This window comes from Phyllopteryx taeniolatus, chromosome 1, assembly GCF_024500385.1.
Source record: "Phyllopteryx taeniolatus isolate TA_2022b chromosome 1, UOR_Ptae_1.2, whole genome shotgun sequence".
Classification (NCBI taxonomy): Eukaryota; Metazoa; Chordata; class Actinopteri; order Syngnathiformes; family Syngnathidae; genus Phyllopteryx; species Phyllopteryx taeniolatus.
The window spans coordinates 1,076,333-1,096,615 of NC_084502.1; the positions used below are offsets into that span (position 1 = coordinate 1,076,333).

At 42.8% G+C, this 20,283-nt stretch overlaps 1 protein-coding gene across 1 annotated transcript in view; it reads right to left on the reverse strand.

Annotated features, from left to right (window-relative positions):
* Window positions 1–7,123: 7,123 nt before the first annotated feature.
* The window catches only part of LOC133482190 (DNA (cytosine-5)-methyltransferase 3B-like), a 31,676-nt gene continuing 18,516 nt past the window's right edge, over window positions 7,124–20,283 (reverse strand). Inside the window, exons 11-22 of the mRNA XM_061782059.1 lie at window positions 19,323–19,367; window positions 19,164–19,243; window positions 18,176–18,288; window positions 14,865–15,048; window positions 12,661–12,745; window positions 12,427–12,572; window positions 12,233–12,323; window positions 10,686–10,834; window positions 9,664–9,749; window positions 9,504–9,573; window positions 9,317–9,435; window positions 7,124–9,154 (exon numbers count right to left, since the gene is read on the reverse strand). Of these exons, the coding sequence (XP_061638043.1) occupies window positions 9,013–9,154; window positions 9,317–9,435; window positions 9,504–9,573; window positions 9,664–9,749; window positions 10,686–10,834; window positions 12,233–12,323; window positions 12,427–12,572; window positions 12,661–12,745; window positions 14,865–15,048; window positions 18,176–18,288; window positions 19,164–19,243; window positions 19,323–19,367 (1,310 nt within the window). The 3' untranslated portion in view covers window positions 7,124–9,012. The remainder of the gene's footprint in view (window positions 9,155–9,316; window positions 9,436–9,503; window positions 9,574–9,663; window positions 9,750–10,685; window positions 10,835–12,232; window positions 12,324–12,426; window positions 12,573–12,660; window positions 12,746–14,864; window positions 15,049–18,175; window positions 18,289–19,163; window positions 19,244–19,322; window positions 19,368–20,283) is intronic.

The following is a 20,283-nucleotide window of genomic DNA, read 5'->3' on the forward strand; positions in this document are numbered from 1 at the left end:
GGAATCGTTTCTCAGACAATTACAAGTAATGATTCCACATTTCAAGTACTTAAATTTTCAATTGATCTTTGTTATCCCTCGTCTTTTGTTGTCATGACAACAACAAAAAACAAAAGAACAAACAACGGCACTTTGTGGAGGCCATTGTGGAACCCAACTCGCAACCACAACCTGACATTCTCCCCGGATCAGACACCGAGCGATACACAGTTATCAGTAACTTGCCCTACACATAGTTTTGTCAGAAAGTTTCTGTCCCTGTTCGCATCTAAATCTAACAGTCAACCACATTTCCAGACATTTGACAGTTTTATCTAAAAGTTCCAAATCCTTGACTAATTCTTTTCAACCAACTGTCTTTTTTATTTTATTTTATTTTTTTTTTTAGTTGTTGTACATAAGCTCCCTGTTGTTGAGAAACCACATTCATTTATCAGCATCCCCACGCATTCCACAGATTTCTCTCCATATTCTTCTCTCATACGAAACATAATAGGTGACGTGTACACTGGTAATTCTGCCGTACTCTTTTTTCTTTGCTCTTCCCACTTTCCATTTTCCAATACCCGTTAGAAGCGCTTCTCTTTTTTACAATATTCGAATGTCTTCGAAATTGTTGGGGACCTAACCCCTTACCCCTGAACTTAAACCGGGAGAGCTAACCTAGACCTTAACTAGACTCTTTAACCTCGATTTTAACTAGACTCTTTAACCTCGATTTTAACTAGACTCTTTAACCTAGGCCATAAGTAGACTCTTTAACCTGGACTTTAACTAGACTCTTTAACCTAGACTTTAACTAGACTTTAACTAGACTCTTTAACCTAGACCTTAACTAGACTCTTTAACCTCGATTTTAACTCGACACTTTAAGCTAGACCTTAACAAGACTCTTTAAACTGGACTTTAACTCGACTCTTTAACCTAGACCTTAACTAGACTCTTTAACCTGGACTTTAACTAGACTCTTTAACCTAGACCTTAACTAGACTCTTTAACCTGGACTTTAACTCGACACTTTAACCTAGACCTTAACAAGACTCTTTAAACTGGACTTTAACTCGACTCTTTAACCTAGACCTTAACTAGACTCTTTAACCTGGACTTTAACTAGACTCTTTAACCTAGACCTTAACTAGACTCTTTAACCTGGACTTTAACTAGACTCTTTAACCTAGACCTTAACTAGACTCTTTAACCTCGATTTTAACTCGACACTTTAACCTAGACCTTAACTAGACTCTTTAACCTGGACTTGAACTCGACTCTTTAACCTAGACCTTATCTAGACTCTACCAATGGAATGTGGGGAGAGCAATTACAAATACCACTTATTACAAAGGCAAGATTGTTGCAAATACAGTACACCTTATGAAATGCTCTTTCTTTACCGTAATTCTTTGTTTGGAGGACAACAGGTCCGTTTGGATCCTGATGTGATAGCCGAGACCCAGAGCCCCGGCAGTCCCCCCGTTCTGAATTCTTTGGGTGGAGGCAGAACTCGATCAATCACTCCCGGGGTCCTCTGGATCGGCGATCAATCCTAATCCCACCTCTGACACTAACTGTTTTGGTAAATCTTTTTCTGACAGAATAAGTAAAGAAGCAATCTTGTCTTTGTGGGTTTCTATTACAAAAAAGAAAGAAACAAAAGTCTTTGCAAAGAGAAGAAAAGGTACAAGTCTTACGAGTTGTCACCCCTTACTGAAGCCCAGACAAAAAAAAAACTTTGTTATATCGAAGTGAGAGAGACAGAGAAAAAAAAAAAAAACTATCTTTGTCCAGCTGCACTCAACTTATCTTTACCGAATAGCATCTAGGCGTCACAACATAGCTAGGAACATTTAGTACGCACAGTATGACCGGGAGAGAGCTCGTAGTCACAACATATAATATTACTGAGACCAAAGCTATCGATTTAATTCATTCACTCAAACCATCTAAGGCAAAGGATGTTTTTGGAATGGACACGAGCATGCTCAAAGATCTAGGTTCAACTCTTGCTCCTCCTATTGCCTCAATCATTAATCTTTCAATTTCATCTGGTCACTTTCCAAAGGCCTGGAAATCTGCTATTGTTACCCCTGTCTTTAAATCCGGTGACTCAACTTCTCTGAATAACTACCGACCTATAAGCATTCTTCCGGCCATTTCCAAAGTTGCAGAAAAATGGGTGTCAGAGCAGATTGTCCATTATTTAATCAGCAGCTCCCCCTCTCTCCACGCCATGCAGTTTGGTTTCAGATCCAAGCATTCCACTGAAATGGCTACATGCCTCTTCATTGAGAAAATAAAATCTCTCGACAAGGGTGGAGTTGTAGGGGCGGTGTTCTTGGACCTCAGGAAAGCTTTTGATACAGTAAATCACTCTGTTCTTCTTACCAAGCTCTCAAAATTTAACTTCTCTCGCAAAGCTGTGAGCTGGATTGAATCATATCTGCATGACCGAACACAATCTGTATCAGTTAACAACTGCAGATCAGAGTCTCTTAGGCTAACCTCTGGAGTCCCTCAGGGATCAATATTGGGCCCCCTTTTATTTAGTCTTTATATCAACGATTTGCCCACTGTTTGCTCTGAAGCAGAGTGCGTAATGTATGCAGACGACACAGTTTTCTTTGTTCATGGTCGCTCCAAAGATACTGTTGCTGCTAAACTCACTAATACAATGTCCTGTGTCACAACTTGGTTGCAGGAGTGCTGTCTACAGCTAAACGTTTCTAAAACTGTAGGCATGTATTTCACTAAAACAAATAGAGTATCACCTGACCCCGACATACTTGTTAATGGAGAAAAAATGCAAATACAAATATCTTGGGTTAATAATAGATTCACAGCTTTCCTTTAAAGCCCATATTGACAAATTGTGTAAAAATATCAAATTAAACCTCGCAAATTTTCGTGCAATTCGCAATGAAATGTCAACTGAAGCTGCAAAAATTTACCTGCATTCGATGATTCTTAGTCACTTTAACTATTGCATAACCAGTTGGTCCCAGGCTGGTCAGAATGCAAAAAAACCATTGGAAGTTTTGTACAAACAAGTAATTAAAGTGATGGATAAAAAACCAAGGCACTATCATCACTGTGCAATTTTAAAAAAATACAGTCTTTTAAACTGGGACCGTCTTCACATATTTGCAGATTTAAATTTGATTTATAAAGTACTGCATGATTTGGCCCCAGCTCCTCTGGCTGAGTTCATCAGCCAAAGAAACAGCTCTGAGCGTGTCACTCGAGGCTCTGTCAGAGGTGACTGTCTCATTCCTCTGCGCAGGAGCACTTTCAGTAAGTCAGCCTGGTCAGTGAGGAGCGCTGGTGAGTGGAACACAGTACCTGAGGAGGTTAAACTGCTTACAACATACAAGGCCTTCACAAAAAAACAGAAAATGTGGCTAGTTAACACCTATAGCTGCCAACACTAAAAGACAAGTATGTTATGTTGTCTTTTTGTTATGATCAAAAAAATTATGGTTTTATTCTCTCTTAATAGTATAGTTTGATTATGTATCCTGTATTATATTGTCTTGTAGATGTATTTTACTGCTTTTTTACATCATGGCCAGGGAACTACAGATGAAAACTAGCCTTCTGGCTAATTCTGGCTTTTTTAACCATGTGTACTTCATGTGTTTTATGAAATTGCATTGTCCCCTTTCAAAAATAAACTGATAAACTGATAACAATAAAGCCTGTGAAGGTTGTCTAAAACTAATAGAAGTAATATTCCACATTGAGAGGAGCCAGATGAGGGGGATGACCGAGCTTCTCACCCTATCTCTAACGGAGAGCCCGGAAACCCTGCGGAGGAAACTTATTTCAGCCGCTTGCATCCGGGATCTTGTTCTTTCGGTCATGACCCACAGCTTGTGACCATAGGTGAGGGAAGGAACATAGATCAACCGATAAATTGAGAGCTTCACCTTTCGGCTTAGCTCCTTCTTCACCACAACGGACCGATACAAAGTCCGCATCACTGCAGACGCTGCACCGGTCCGCCTGTCGATCTCCCGTTCAATTCTTCTCCCACTCGTGAACAAGACCCCAAGATACTTGAACTCCTCCACTTGAGGCAGGATCTCATCCCCGACCCAGGAGAGGGCACGCCACCCATTTCCGGTTGAGGACCACAGACGCAGATTTGGAGGTGCTGATTCTTCACAATCGGCTGCAAACCGCTCCAGTGAGAGTTGGAGATCACGGCTTGATGAAGCCAACGGAAGTTCAGTACCTCATACTTCCGAAGCACACCCCACAGGACTCCCCGAGGGACACGATCGAACCCCTGCTCCAAGTCCACAAAACACATGTAGACTGGTTGGGAGAACTCCCATGCACCCTCGGGGACCTGCCGAGGGTATAGAGCTGGTCCACTATTCCACGGCCAGGACGGAAACCACACTGCTCCTCCTGAATCTGAGATTCGACTTCCCGACGGACCCTCCTCTCCACCACCCCTGAGTAGACCTTACCAGGGAGGCTGAGGAGTGTGATCCCCCTGTAGTTGGAACACACCCTCCGGTCCCCCTTCTTAAAAAGGGGCATCACCACATCACCACCCCGTTCTGTCAATGTCAGTGTGCCCGATGTCCACGCGATGTTGCAGAGGCGTGTCAACCAGGACAGCCCGACAACATCCAGAGCCTTTAGGAACTCCGGGAAAATCTCATCCACCCCCGGGGCCTTGCCACCGAGGAGCTTTTTAACCACCTCGGTGACCTCAACCCCAGAGATAGTAGAGCCCGCCTCAGAGAACCCAGACTCTGCTTCCTCATGGGAAGGCGTGACGGTGGAATTGAGGAGGTCTTCGAAGTATTCTCTCCACCGACTCACAACGTCCCGAGTCGAGGTCCGCCGGATGGTGGACCAGAATTTCCTCGAAGCCCTCTCGAAGTCTTTCTCCATGGCCTGACCAAATTCCTCCCATGTCCGAGTTCTGAGCAAAGTTCTGTCGGAGGTGGGAGTTGAAACTCCTTCTGACAGGGGATTCTGCCAGACGTTCCCAGCAGAACCTCAAAATACGTTTGGGCCTGCCAGGTCGGACCGGCATCTACCCCCACTAGGTGGTGATCAGTTGACAGATCCGCCCCTCTCTTCACCCGAGTGTCCAAAACATCCGGCCGCAAGTCAGATGACACAACCACAAAGTCCATCATCAAACTGCGACCCTGGGTCTGGTCCCTCACCTTGGACCTGTTTGCCACGGGTGACCCTACCAGGGGCGTGAAGCCCCAGACAACTTAGCTCCTAGGATCATTGGGACACACAAACCCCTCCACCACGATAAGGTGACAGCTTCCAGGAGGGGCACCGCTACTAGACAAGACAAATCTTCTTATGTTGAAGCCATTCTTTTGTTGATTTACTCCTGTCCTTTGTCCAGATGAATCAGTCATCCTCTGTTAAGCTTCAATTGTCAGTTCTCCAAATTTCTGTCTTTTGCTGACAGCCCGACACGCTAGAATTTTTTTTCACCTCACTGAGCATGCTGCGCTGTGCTCCTGCTGATGTGAACCATTTGGAATGTCTTAAATGTCTGTATGGAATGGTCATAAAATGTGGTCTGATATATCAGAGTCAGGTGTGGGTCGACCTGGAGTCCAATCAATGTGGTGAGGCTTAAAACTGCTCTGGCCACTAGAAAACACACCGTGTTAGAATTGTTTCTTGTCAGAAAGAATTGCCTGGTGTGTAACAGGTCTGGCTCTAAAGAGCTGCCAGAAGACCTTACAATTAAGAATTATTGACTTGTATAAAGCTGGAAAAGGTTACAAAAGTATCTCCAAAAGTCTTGATGTTTATCAGTTCACGGTTAGACAAATTGTCTATAAATGGAGAAAGTTCAGCACTATTGCTTCTTTTTCCGAGGAGTGGCTGTCTTGTAAAGATGATTGCAAAAGCACAGCACAGACTGCTCAATAAGGAAAAAAAACACCCTCGGGTGTCATCTGAAGACTGAAATCACTGAAAGCTGAAATCACTGGCACGTGCCAACATCTCTGTTGACAAAAGTACCATCCGTCAAACATTAAAGAACAATGGGCTTCAAGGGAGAACACGAAGGAGGAAGCCTTTGCTGCACGTTTGGAGTTTGCTAAAGAGCATATCTGATCTGCAACTACATGAAACATTGCGTTGAGGTTATTGCTGCCAAAGGGTCAAGGGTCAACCAGTTATTAAATCAAAGGCTTCACTTACATTTCCTCCCTTTGCTGTGAATGTTTGTTATGCGCTATAAAAATATGAAAGTACAGTTATTTGTGTGGTATTAGTTTAAGCAGACACTGTTTGTTTTTTCTTGTGATTTAGATGACCAGATGACATTTTGTGACTCATCTATTCACAAATGTAAGAAATGTCAAAGGGTTCACACACTTTTTCCTCCCACTGTATCTGTCTTGCCATGAACTGATGAACATCAAGGCTTTTTAGAGATATTTTGTAGCCCTTTTCGGCTTCTGGCAAGTCAACATTTTTTTATATTTAGGTCTTATGCTAAGTTTTCTGTTCAACCAACAACACTACTGTCATGTTTTTTTATCGGACAGGAAACCTTAACCAAAACCTCAAATCCTATCACATTGATGAAATTGCAGGTTGGACTCCTGATTCCATAGAGTTCACATTGCTTTTCCACCTTGCACTTTGAATGTTTACATGATGTGTCCAATCATAATAATAATAAAAATATAATACTGTTGTGAGTTAGAAGAGCACATTAAGATCAGATCACATTTTATGACCAATTTATCCAGAAATCCAGGCAATTCCAAATGATTTATACTTACAGTATTCAAATTAATATTGCTATAACGGCACTAGCAACTGTAAGAGTGGAACTACGCCACAAAAATATTTTTAACAGTTCCATTGTTGTGATAGTGCAACCGTATGCGGCATAATGTGCCGGCATCCTTGGTTTTTTGGTTTACTTGCCATCCTCACACATGGGATGTGCTGACGACATTGACCCTCCTAGCTTAGCATCGCCGTAGGCACGCGGCTCAAAACGGCCATCGTATCTACATATTCATATCTGCAAGTCCCCATCCCACCTGTGATTTTAAGGAGGATAAGTGGCACAGAGAGCAGGATTTGTGTTGATGAGCACAGGACAAGAGGCTATTTTGAATCAGCTAAAGCTGCCTTTTATTGAGTACAAACTCTACTGAAGAAAAAAAACTAAATACACAAACAGTGCTTTTCCACTAACAGTTGTAATGAAGTATACATATATGAAAAAAAGTACAAAAATATGGTAAGAACTTGTTTAGAACTTGTGAAATTGTGTTTAACGATTAGAACATCTACAAGCTATGATGATACCGCTACGGATTAATATGGTCTAAAAGTGGTGTTTGTATTTAAGGAACACATTCAAAACGAGCAAGTAAAAACTTACAAAAGTAACATTTTTATGAGTGAAACATGTAAACAGTTCTTTTGGTCCCTTAAAGGCATGAGAAAACAACACAAACACACATTTAAAAGAACAATTGTGTGTTTTCATTGTGAAAACAACGAGCCACACGTTCCAGTGACTAAACATAATAGAAATACGAGCTTTTATTTGAGGTAAGGTATGTTTGGTTTTGGTGAAAGCCACAAAAAAAAAAAAAAAAAACATCTTTCGGTTATGATACTTGGAAATACGACAGTAGTACTACAAGTAATATAAGTTTAAGCACAGACAACATTAAAGTTGTCAGTGCTCGGCACAAAATACTGCATGTTACAGTAAACGGATATTCGCTTCAAGATAATTACTTCCCTAACAGTCAGGACTGCTCGAGAAGGCGAGATAACAGACCAAAATTCACCCAATGTTTTTGTTCATATTTTTGTTTGCAGTGGCTTATTTCAAGTACTGTTGTAACGTCAGGAACTTTCCGGGAGACACGCGAATGTTTAACATGATAATAATACCAAAAAATAAAAGACGTCCATCTGTCAACTCTTCTACAGTCAAGACAATCTAAGCAAAGAGAACAAAAATGTATCAAAAGGAACGGTTAAAATGGTAATGAAATGATGACTAGCCTTGAGTCCACTACCATCCGTTACAATCAGTGCTTCCTACAGAGTTCTTTTGCAAAAAAAAACAAAAAACAAAAAAAAACTCCATATTCCTACTATCAACGATAAAAACTTAAAAAAAGACATACTGTCCAACGAAAAGGGAACAATGTCAACACCAGTCCCTCCAGGCTAAAAAGGACATCGAAATAGTATTTGCATGTTTAAAGTTGCGTCTACTTTTGGGTAATTGTCAGTGTCTATTTGCTGGTGATTAACGTCGATGTGCTGTAATAGGTGGTGCCTGTTTGACATGTGTGTCCTCGATTTCTTGGTGACATGGTATTTGTTGATGACTTTGTGTGTTTGCTGGTGACAAATGAAATTCCTGGTGAGAGGGACGTGCTTTCTATTTGCTGGTGATGAGTAGCATTTATTGTCTAGTAACGTGGGGTCAATTTGCTGGTAATGGGTGGTGACTACATGCTGGTGATAAGCACTGTTTGCTGTGTGGTGTCTATTGGTATCAATGTGCTGTTACTGGTAGTATTTGTTTGCTGGTGAAGGTGGTGTCTAATTCCTAGTCACAAGTTCTCTTAATCATGGTGATGGGTGACCACAATGCACTGGTGATAGCCACTATCTATTAGCGACTGATGTGTTGTGTCTATTTCCTGGTGGTGTCTATGTGCTGTGATTGGTATTAGATGTTTGCTTGCGAAAGGTGGTGTCTATTTGCCGGTGATGGTGGTGTCTAAGTGCTTGTCTAGAGTGGTGTCTATTGCCTGGAGACAGGGACATCTATTTGCTGGTACAAAGTGATCTGTTCGTGACAAGTGATGTCAATTGACTGGTGACGGTGGGGTCTCTTGCTGGTAACGGGTTATGTGTATTTCCTTGTGAGAGTTGGTATCTGTTTGCTGGTTCTGCCCTCGATTTGATAACGACGGTGATGCTGGTGACGTGTGGTCTGCGTGCTGAGGTGAGGAACGCTGCCTAATCGCAGGCAAAGAAGTCTTTAAGGGGTGCGAAAAGATGCCTGATAACAGGGACGCTCCAGGACCGGCCCAGAAGTTTCTGCCGAGCACCTCGACCCATGTTGGACACGTCAGTGTAGTGGACTGGGAAGCCGAAGATCCTGAAAGAGTTTTTGTCATGGTTAGAAACTTAAATGGGGCCTGCCTGAAGGTGCGAGGGCTGTAAAGATTAGGATGCAAACATCAAACCACAGGTGGGCAAGAGTTGATGCAACTGCCATCTAATAGTGTGTGTGTATGTGTGTGTGTGTGGCTGTGTTTACCTCTCTAGCTCAGTGCACCATAAGATGTCCTCCTTTCCGTTCATCAAGACTGGGAAGTGTTGGTCCTTCCCCTGTTTGATGGAGTTGGAGCGCGTGGTGATGGTGCGCACCTTCCCGAACTGAAAAAGACGACGAGGTTATGTGTCTATTTTTTTTCAAACTGTCCACATCTGCTCGCTTCACGCACCTTTGCAACTCGACCGTGTTCTAGACAGTCCTGCAGCTCCAGCTTGTCCATCCCAGAAGCACACAGAGGTCTGGAATGGAACGCCCTCATGTTATTGTGATTATTATTACAATATATTTATTTGGCTCACAGGGGATGTGTTTGGAACCTTGCTACGCACCTGTTCATACCCGGCAAGTTCCCCCAAAAGTACCGAGCCCGGTGGGCTGCAGAGACCTCAATGGCGTCAATCATCACGGGGTTACACTGCAACAAACGCACACATTAAGATTCTAACAAACGTCTCCAGGTGACCAAAGAGTGAAAAACAATGATGAGCCTTACTTTAACTACACAAATGCTGGCGGTAGGGTATAGTTCCTGGTGATGTGTAGTGTGTTGGTAAGGGTTGGTGTCTATTTGCTGGTGATAGTGGTGTCAATTGCCTGGTGACAGGTGCAGTGTATTTGCTGGTATGAAGAGGAGAGGTGTTTATGTGCTAGTGACCAGTGGTGGCATTTTTCTGGTGATGGTTGGATATATTACCTGGTGACAGGTGGTGTTTCTTTGCTACAATGGGTGTTGTCTTATTGGTGGGTGCGGTCATGATTTGTATTGGTATGTGTCTGATGGTGTTGTCTACTTGGTGGTGATGGTGGCATCCAATTCCTGGCGTATATTTTTGAGTGATAGGTGCCGCCTCTTCACAGTAAGAGAATAATTTTGCCTTCTGAAATAAGTGTTGAAAATGTTTGTAACGTACTGTATGTATGGATGTATGATGTCTATATCCTGGTCAAGCGTGACTTCCATCACATGGGAACATGCAGAGTCTATTTGCTGACAATAAGTGTTAATCTGCTTTTTGTTTGGTGGCGATGGTAATATTTTTAGAGTGATTGGTATTACTGTATGTCTGTTTCCTAGTGAAAAGTGGTGTCTATTTGCACGCAATTAAGTCTTTGGCTTTCTTTGCTGTAAAGATGAGCAAAGATCCTTAAGCGGTCAACACAAAAGCTTGTTACTTTGTTTTAATGAAAGTGTTGACTATTTATTTGCGTTGACCAGATGATTGAAAATAAAAGTACATTTTGCATATCAAAATCAGGTGGCTAAATTGGTGATTAAACAGTGAATTGTGCTGATTTTAAGACATTGCCAACAGTGGAAATATGTACATGAGGAGGCCACCCAGGCTCTCACCTCCAGATATCGCGAGATGTCCCTCTTGTCGTTCACACCCATGGCGACTACGTTCTCGAACATCCAGAAGAATGGACGGTTCTCTCCTTCTTTCGGCTTGGCCTCGCTTAGCAGACGGTAAAATTCGAAGAACAATCTCCCTGTGCCTTCTGGAATGACAAACCGCCATGAGAACCCAGCTCACTGCCACGTCTACACGCCATATTCAAATCAAATCCAATTTTATTTGTAGAGCACTTTTCATACAATGATATGCATCTTAAAGTGCTTTACAATCAATCCTCTCTCACCACTCATCCACACAGATACATAAGTGAGAATTCCGATATTGACACCACATTTCATTTTTATGTCCAGTGAACCCCTTATGGCTGTGAATCTTCTCATTCATCAAGGTCACTTCATTCTCAGGGCATTGCATCGATCGCAACCAAACCGTTCTGGTTGTCTCGGAAGACGTTTGGCCTCTCATCCGAGCAATTCTTCCGTTCATGCAACAAGGCTTAGTTATGACGGATCAGCCTGAGTTGGTGTGGAAAAAAAGCTCACCTTTTTATGCTGCATTTGGAGGCACGCCCCAAACCACGGATGGGCTCATTGTTAACTCTGCCTCCAACAAATAAACAAAAAACACAGCCTTTTTTACTACTGAATGGAATATTAATGAGGGAGTTTCCACCTAATGACAGTTGTCGACGGACGCTGGCCTCGCTGCGAGGCATCTTTACGACTGTCGTTTTGCATTCCAAGAGAATGGTACCATCTATGGCTCCAACTTGGAGCATAAATGGTTGAGTTTTTTCACGCCAGCTCAGGCTAGTGTGTCCTAACTAAGTCTTGTTGCATGAACCGATGAAGCCTGCTCGGATGAGAGGTGAAACGTCCTCTAAGACGACCAGAAGAGTCCAACTGCCATCGATTCAATGCCCTGAGAAGGAAGTGAAGCCCTTATATACACAATATGTCATTTGCAGATTTTCTGGGTATGTAAACGCCAAAAGGTGAGCTTAATGACTTTGATTTTCAGTAAAGTTCTAGTGTGCATATTTGTTTGTCCTGGTGTGCTGTCACGTCAGTTCGTGCTAGCATGTCATTTAGGTTAGTATGCTAGCTAAGAGCTTCATCTGAAAGTGCTTTGTTTATGTTGATTAATTTAACAACTGAATATATCCGTCTATGTAACATGGGTTCATGATTGTGTACATGCTAGATGCATGGAATTAATGCTTTGCTGATTATTCGTTGTCTGTGTTGTTACAGACTGTAGCAAATACGTTAATCAATGCAATAGGAATACCAGGAATAGGAATGTGATCTCTAACTCTGAACCCCTCAGCCCGTGGAGACATAGTACAACCCCCTTTTTATGATCCTCTGCTTTTCCACCATTTTATGGCATCTATAGGCAATTGCAACCCCTTTTAGGAAAAAGGCAACTATACACAGATTTTCGCGATTTGCGGCAGGGCTCGGTCCGTATCCCTGCAAGTCGTGGCGGGTCACTTTAGCTCGAATGCACAATATTCACCTCATATTAGTTGTCTTACCGAAGAGGCCTTTCCTGGCTGGGTTGACAATAGAGAGGTCATTACATGGACTTCCTCCTATCACCAGATCAAACGGACCCCATTCCTGAATCTGCGGATATCAAAATGATGTCGGGACAGTTTTCAAGAAGTCCAACATGGTGTTCCAGCACGGCATGATAAAACAATGACACCGTCAACATTTTGGCCCTCACGTTTTTTCTGGTGATGTTCCGGACGTCGTGGACATATTGAATCTTTCCTTCGTGTCGGACCACACCGACAGAGATGGAATCCTCGCACACCTCGGACGCCACGTACTGGTCCACCTTAAAGCCCAGATCTCTCAGGACCAGGTAGCCTGCGAGAACAAACACACAACTGATGTGAACACCTGATGATGCTTTTTTTTTTTTTTTTTTTGTAGCGCTCTCCTGTCCTTCACTTACCAGTGGCGATGCCGTCAAACAGTGAGAGGACTCGTATTGTTCGCCTCTGATCTGCTGGAACTGCAGGATAAATCTTTGGGCTCTCCTGGGGAAATAGTCAGCCAGTTCACATGAGATCCTGCTCCATATTTGTTGTCATTATGATGTTAAGTGGAACATTGGTGTCATCTTTGCCATCACAGTGGACCCCCGCTATTCGGGGGATAGCGACTGGGCTGGACCGCAAATAGCGAAAATCTGGACCCGGATAATTGACACATTGGTTAAACCACAAAAAATCTTGACTTAAGGGGGTAAACTGTCAATAGGCGTTTTGGGGGTTGGTTTTGCCCCAAAAGAAAATTCTTTTTTTTTTTTTTTTTTGAAAGATAAAAAAAAAAGAAAAAGGAAAAGCTTTTGAAAAAATAAAACAAAAACATTGAATAGGTGAATCCACGGCTGCCAAACCACAAGTATGCTGGGGTCCACTGTCCTGTACATTTTTGGAATGATGGGCAGGTTGTGTATTTGCTGGTAAGTACAGTTGCGGTGCCTTTATGCCTGTGATCGGTTGTGCCATTTGGTGGTGACCTATCTGCGACTCGTGTCGACTCGTGGGGGGTGGCATCTCTTTGCATGCAAAGAGGTCTTTATCCTTCTTTGTTTTGAAGCCTCAACACGCTCCAGACAAATGCTGATAATCGTAATTTGTCTCTTTAATGAAACAATATCGACAATTCATTTGCTGGTGATTGGCGATTTCTATTTTTTACACTACGGGTGTAGCCTATGTGTACGGTATTGCGTACAAACACAGTAACAACATTTGCACTTCCGCATAACCTGCAGTTCTTCTTTAAAAATGTGATGCGATTTAAAGCCTTTGCTGTTGGAAAACCTCCACACTGCATTAGCGTGAATGCTAACTTCTTTTGCAGAACAGTGTTTGGCCCCGTATCTCTGTTAATTCTCCGGCGTAAGGGATCTCTTGTCCACCGCTTGAAATACTTTTAAACACCCTTGGCTGGTATTTTTTTGAATTTTTTTTGTGTTGTTAACTCTTGAATTTTGAATCTCAAGGCACCATTGTACAGTGTTGCATCGAATTTAAAAAAACTCGTCTCAAATCATCTTTCTCCATTAAAAAAAAATGGAAATGCCATCAATCAGTTTTGGAGTCTCCTTCCAAAAAATAGCCCTTGTGGATCTGTTCACACCATTTGTGAGGGTGATGGTGAGGGGATTTATTTTTTTAACTACATCTTAACTGGCCATCCAACAATATTAAGTTACAGCGAAAGAAAGGCTTCATAGTCCAAAATAACTCTTTATATTTCCATGGTAACGAAACTAGCACGGAATGGTAAAATCTATTGCGCATTTGATCAGCTACGGGGCCAATTATCCATCCATCCATCCATCCATTTTCTTTACCGCTTCTCCTCACGCGGGTCGCGGGCTGCCGGAGCCTATCCCAGCTATCTTCGGGCGGGACGCGGGGTACACCCTGAATCCGTCGCCAGCCAATCGCAGGGCACATACAAACAAACAACCATTCGCACTCACATCCACACCAATTTAGAGTCGTCAATCAACCTACCACGCATGTTTTTGCGATGTGGGAGGAAACCGGAGTACCCGGAGAAAAGCCACCCAGGCGGGGCCGGGATTTGTACCCCGGTCCTCAGAACTGCGAGGCAGATGTGCTAACCAGTCGGTCACTGTGCCGGCCTATAATATTGTACTTTATGAAAACATACAGTAATCATCCCATTAAACAGAAGGTAAAGACTTAAACCATTTTTGCCACTTTTCCCCCCTTCAATTCAGTGTAATCCATCCATCCATTATCTGAGCCGCTTCTCCTCACTAGGGTCGCGGGCGTGCTGGAGCCTATCCCAGCTGTCATCGGGCAGGAGGCGGGGTACACCCTGAACTGGTTGCCAGCCAATCGCAGGGCACATAGAAACAAACAACCATTCGCACTCACAGTCATGCCTATGGGCAATTTAGAGTCTCCAATTAATGCATGTTTTTGGGATGTGGGAGGAAACCGGAGTGTCCGGAGAAAACCCACGCAGGCACGGGGAGAACATGCAAACTCCACACAGGCGGGGACGGGGATGGGGATTGAGCCCCGCACCTCAGAACTGTGAGGCTGACGCTCTAACCAGTCGGCCACCGTGCCGCCTTCAGTGTACAATATAAGAGTAAATTCAACTCACAAACTCCTGTCCGTTGTCGTTGGCAAAGAACTCCTGCAGTTTGACGCTCCAATCGTGCCGCCGCTTGAGTACGCCGTACGTCAGCAGCGGCTGGCACATGTAGCAGCGCCAGGGGTCCAGGTAGCGCGCGTTGTTCGATGCCCCGCTGGCCACCAGGATGTCCAGACAGTCCACGCAGAAACATCTGTAGAGGGTATGTGTGTGTGTTTCAGAGAGCAGATGGGTGCATACTGTATGTGTGTGTGTGTATACATATATATAAAGTCTATATATAAACCATTCGCGCACACATTCGCACCTAAGGGCAATTTAGAGTCTTCAATCAACCTACCACGCATGTTTTTGGGATGTGGGAGGAAACCGGAGTGCCCGGAGAAAACCCACGCAGGCACGGGGAGAACATGCAAACTCCACACAGGCGGGGCCGGGATTTGAACCCCAGTCCTCAGAACTGTGAGGCAGATGTGCTAACTAGTCCTCCACCGTGCCGCCCCTGTATAACTCAATTAAGAAAATACTTTTGGAGAAAGGAAGTACAAAGAAACAAGTGCAATAATAATAATAATATAATAATATACTGCTGAACAGGTTGGAAACATGGGTAGGACTAAATGGAACAGTCCTTAAATGTCCTACCTGGAGGAATGGAGTTATTTTGTCACAATTGGATGTGTTCAATCTCATCAAATGGCAATGATCTATGGGGTCCCTCAAGGGTCAGTTCTTGGACCCCTCCTGTTCAGCCTGTATATGCTACCCTTGGGTCAAATTCTTCAGAACTTTAAATTTGACTATAATAGCTATGCAGATGACACATAGTTATACGTATCGAGCAGTATCTCCAGATGAGTCTCCAGAATAGCATCTGCCCCATTTGCACAGTGACTGAGGAGTATCTGCAACATTTGCACAATCAACATTGTCCCAGATTATCGCACTACTCGTCACTTTAAACCGCATACACTCCTTGAAGTCTCAGCGCCCTTTGCACAATGGTCATTGCACCGGACGATTGCTATATAAGTCATTCGAACTGCTCTAAGTGCTAGAGGACTCTGCATCTTTTTGCGCAATGGTCAAAAAATAAAAATAATAATAATAATTTGTACCGGCATTACCAGATAACTAGCAACCCTTTATTGCTCAGTGACTGTTTTTGTCGATGTCTTTATGTCTCCAAAGTGTTCTCTGTCAATTGACTGTCTGTTGTCGTACTAGAGCGGCTCCAACTACCGGAGACAAATTCCTTGTGTGTTTTTTTGGCAAATAAAGATGATTCTGATTCTGATGACTATAGTCCAATTGAGGTGTTGTGTCACTGTCTAAAACAGATAAATAACTGGATTACCCAAAATCTTCTTCAATTAAACCACAACAAAACTGAGATAAATGTTTTTGGCAATAAAGAAAAGAGGATTGCTGTTAGTAAATACCTCGGGTCACACTCTTGAAAATCCCAAGACCAAGTGCAAAACCTAGGTGTACTGATAGATTTCGACCTGACTTTCAACAGCCATATTAAATCAATGACTAAAACTGCCTTCTACCATCTGAAGAACATATCCAGAGTGAAGGCTTGCATGTGCCAACAGACCAGGAGAAGCTCATCCATGCTTTTATCTCAAGTAGACTTGACTATTGTAATGGTCTTCTGACTGGACTCCCCCAAAAGAGCATTAAACAGCTGCAGCTCATTCAGAATGCTGCAGCTCGGGTTCTGACCAGAGCAAAGAGGTCAGAGCATATCACTCCAATTCTTAAGTCTTTACACTGGCTCCCAGTACGCTTTAGAATAGATTTTAAAGTTCTGTTACTGGTCTATAAATCACTAAATGGTTTAGGTTCTGAATTTATGAAAGGAATGCTAATGGAATATAAACCCAGTAGGTCTCTGAGATTGACAGACTCGGGTCAAAAGGTGAGGACAGAATCCAAAGCAAACATGGTGAAGCAGCATTTAGCTATTATGCTGCACACAAATGGAAGAAGTTGCCCACAGAAGTGACGTCAACCCCAAGTGTGAATGTTTTGAAGTCCAGGTTAAAAACTTATTTTTTCTCATTCTTTTTAAAGCATTTCTAGTTTCAAATTACATTTCTTGCACTGTATGCTATTTTAATTGTACTTTTAGTTTTTTCCTCTTTGTTTTAAATGTTTATAAGCAGTTTTTTTCTTTGTTTTTAAATGTTTTTAATCATGTAAAGCACATCGAGTTACCTTGTGTATGAAATGCGCTATATAAATAAAATAGTTTTGCTTTGCTTTAAGTGTGCACACCCACTTATATTTGGGGATGCGGCTGTGCTGTTCAGAATTAAAAAATTGCATCCAAGCTCATGTTAAAAGGGAGTCAGCACACACCTGCCAACATTGAAAGTGTCTATGATGAACCCGAAATAAAGTACAGCTGTGCTTTTTTTTTTTTGTTTCCTTGCAGATTCCTGAAGGTTTTGTGTTCACACTGTCTGCTATTTGGTCACGATTCCCTCGACCTTGACTAAGACTTTTGTTCCAGCTGAAGAAAAACAGCCCAAAGCATAATGCTGCCAACATCATGCTTCACTGTAGGTGTGGTGCTCTCTTGGTGATGAGCACTGTTGTGTTTGCACCAAACATATTTTTTTTTTGAATTATGGCCAAAACGTTCAACCTTGGTTCCATCGGACCATAACACATTTTCCCACATGTGTTTGGGAGATTTCAATTGTGTTTTAGCAAACATAATTATTACAAAAACCTGGCATTTAAACAGGAGTGTGTAGACTTTTTATATCCACTGTATATCTGTGCATGTGTAAGCAGGTGCATTTGTGTGCACTTTACAAGCATGTATGGTATGTATGTGTGTGTGTGCTTACATGTGTTTACTGTATTTGTGCGTCTGTGTATGTGTGAGCATTTGTATATAGTATGTGTGCATGAGTCTACAGTGCCATGAAAAAGTGTTGGCCCCCTTCTGAAATTCTTATATTTTTGCAGTTTACCCACTTTAATGTTTAAGCTCATCAAACAAATGTAAATATCAGACAAATATATAAACCTCCATTTAAAAACAGCATTTTAACATTTACCAACAGCATTTTAAGCTATTTGTCTGATATTTACATTTGTTTGGTGATCTTAAACATTAAAGTGGAGAAAGTATGAAAAAATATAAGAATTTGAGAAGGGGGCCAATACTTTTTCACAGCACTACATTATGTGTGTACTGTATGTGCAGTAATATTTGTGTATGTGGATGGTTCTGAATGTGTGGATATATGTGTGTGTCTGTGTTCGTATACTTGTGTGCGCGCGTGTGTTTGTGTAACCTGCAGCAGTTGGCATTGCCACACAGCAGAACCTCTCGGCCGCCGCAACAGACGGTGCAGTAGGACTGGTATCCGTCGTCATCATACATGTAGGACGTCTCCAAGTACACATCCTATATGGGAGTAGACTGGTACATTAGTTTGACTAGCTAGTTAGCTGTTGCCCTGCTTTGACTGGGATCTTGATCAATCGTGTGTGCTACATAGGAGTGCATTCACAGATATGAATAGGTAGGTATGACAAGCCCCTTTTGAGCTGCTTGCCTTGACAACGCTAAGCTAGGAGGGTCAAAGTTGTCAGTGTGTGTGTGCGTGCGGAGCAATAAAACGAAAAGACCACGGATTACGGTACATTGTGCTGCACGCAGTTGCGTACAACACCGCACAATTATGATAAGGAACGAGGAGTATCCATTCACTGTTAAAAAATATTGGCTTTGCTTTTTTAAAAATGTTATGTATTGATAGTGCACACTTTGGCATTGACAAAAAAGTTAACCTCGTGAAAATCGGTTGCGAAATCAGCAAGTTACGACTTGATTTCAATGTACCTACATGGCCCTCGATGAGCGCGTCAACCTCCCCAACATGGCCACCAAGTAGGCACGTCGTTTAGCAGAGGTGCTACAGCGCGCTGCCAAATGTAGTCTTAATATCTAGGGGTACGTTCGGAAATTCAATCTGACGCTTCAGTGTTTTTTGGAAACAAAGGACTTTGATGTGGTCTTGTAGAAATGTGAGTGGTACATTTTTGTCTGTTTTTGATATTTGACAAGACATAGTCGCCCCTAGTGAAGACATAGACTGCTATGCAAGCTAGGCTAGCTAGCTTACAGCTGATATTGACCACATTTTTATAAACAAAGGTCTTTGATTGGGATCCTGTACGAGTGTGTGGTACATTTGAGAACTGTGCTGTTTGACGAGAAGCTTTAGCGTTAGCTGCTCATGCTAGCCTAATTGCTACTGTCTGTTGTGTTGTTGTTACCTTGCACGTTTGGCACAGGCCTCCTTCAAAGAGCGGGTGGAAGGTTGCTGCCCTCATCCTGCCACACGAGAGACAGAACTCTGACACACACACACGCTCAATGAGCACATTGCGAGACAATACAGAAAAGTGTGGAATGGCTGACAAGTGTTTGTTTACCTTCTATACTTCTTTTATTCTCAAGGACTTCATTGACCATTTGTTCTGGAAGAAGCACAAACATGACGATGAGACTGTCAATTGTGGGGGGTCACACTTCAAACCTTGGGCTGGGCGTGATAGCCTTTAAATAAAATCTTAGGATTCCCCCCAATCCAATTTAAAATGTTAATGACTTTTTCTCCGTTCCCTTCCTTCTTTACCAGCAGTATCTTGCATCAACTTCCATAGAAATATTACATTATTATACACATCGGTACGGCGCCACGACTGGATATAACTGTGACAATGGTGACAGCAACAACAATTGATTGCGGCAATGTACAGTTTTGTGTTGTAAAAAAAAAAAGAACAAAAACAGGAAAACAACATGTTGTGTCGTCAGCGGGTGCTCGAGAGAGACGTTGTGAGCGGTCCATTCAAGGAGAGCTTGAGGTACACTAGTTCACATACAAGGAGGCAACAAAACGTTATGTAGTCAGCTAGTGCTAGCACTAACGTTCGTATGTAAACATTCTGTCGAGTCATGCTCTAAAGTTTTGGTAAACATTGGTTTGTCCGTGTGAATACATTTTGACAACGGCGACCAAGTATGTTGACAACAGTGAGCGAGGGAGGCGAAGCGCCGGTCTCAATGCGTAATCCTATTGGGTGACGTCAAGGTGTGTCGTCGGGGAGGTTGTCGTTGATATGTCACGCTACACGCAAGATATCCCCCAAAAAATCAAACAAGCTAGACTTTTCATTTTGGCGTCATCGGGCTATCGTAGGGCCAAATCGATGGTCGTGGATTATGTCACGCTACGAGAGGTTTTGTCGTACCCGACAAAATACTGTATGTCGGGCCGCATCTGGGAAATCGTCCGCGATAACCAATCGGCCCAACATCGGGGCTAAAATCCTGTAGTCTGATCTAGGCATTGGAAGGTCCTTATGTTGTAAAGAAAAGCAAAGGGCTCCA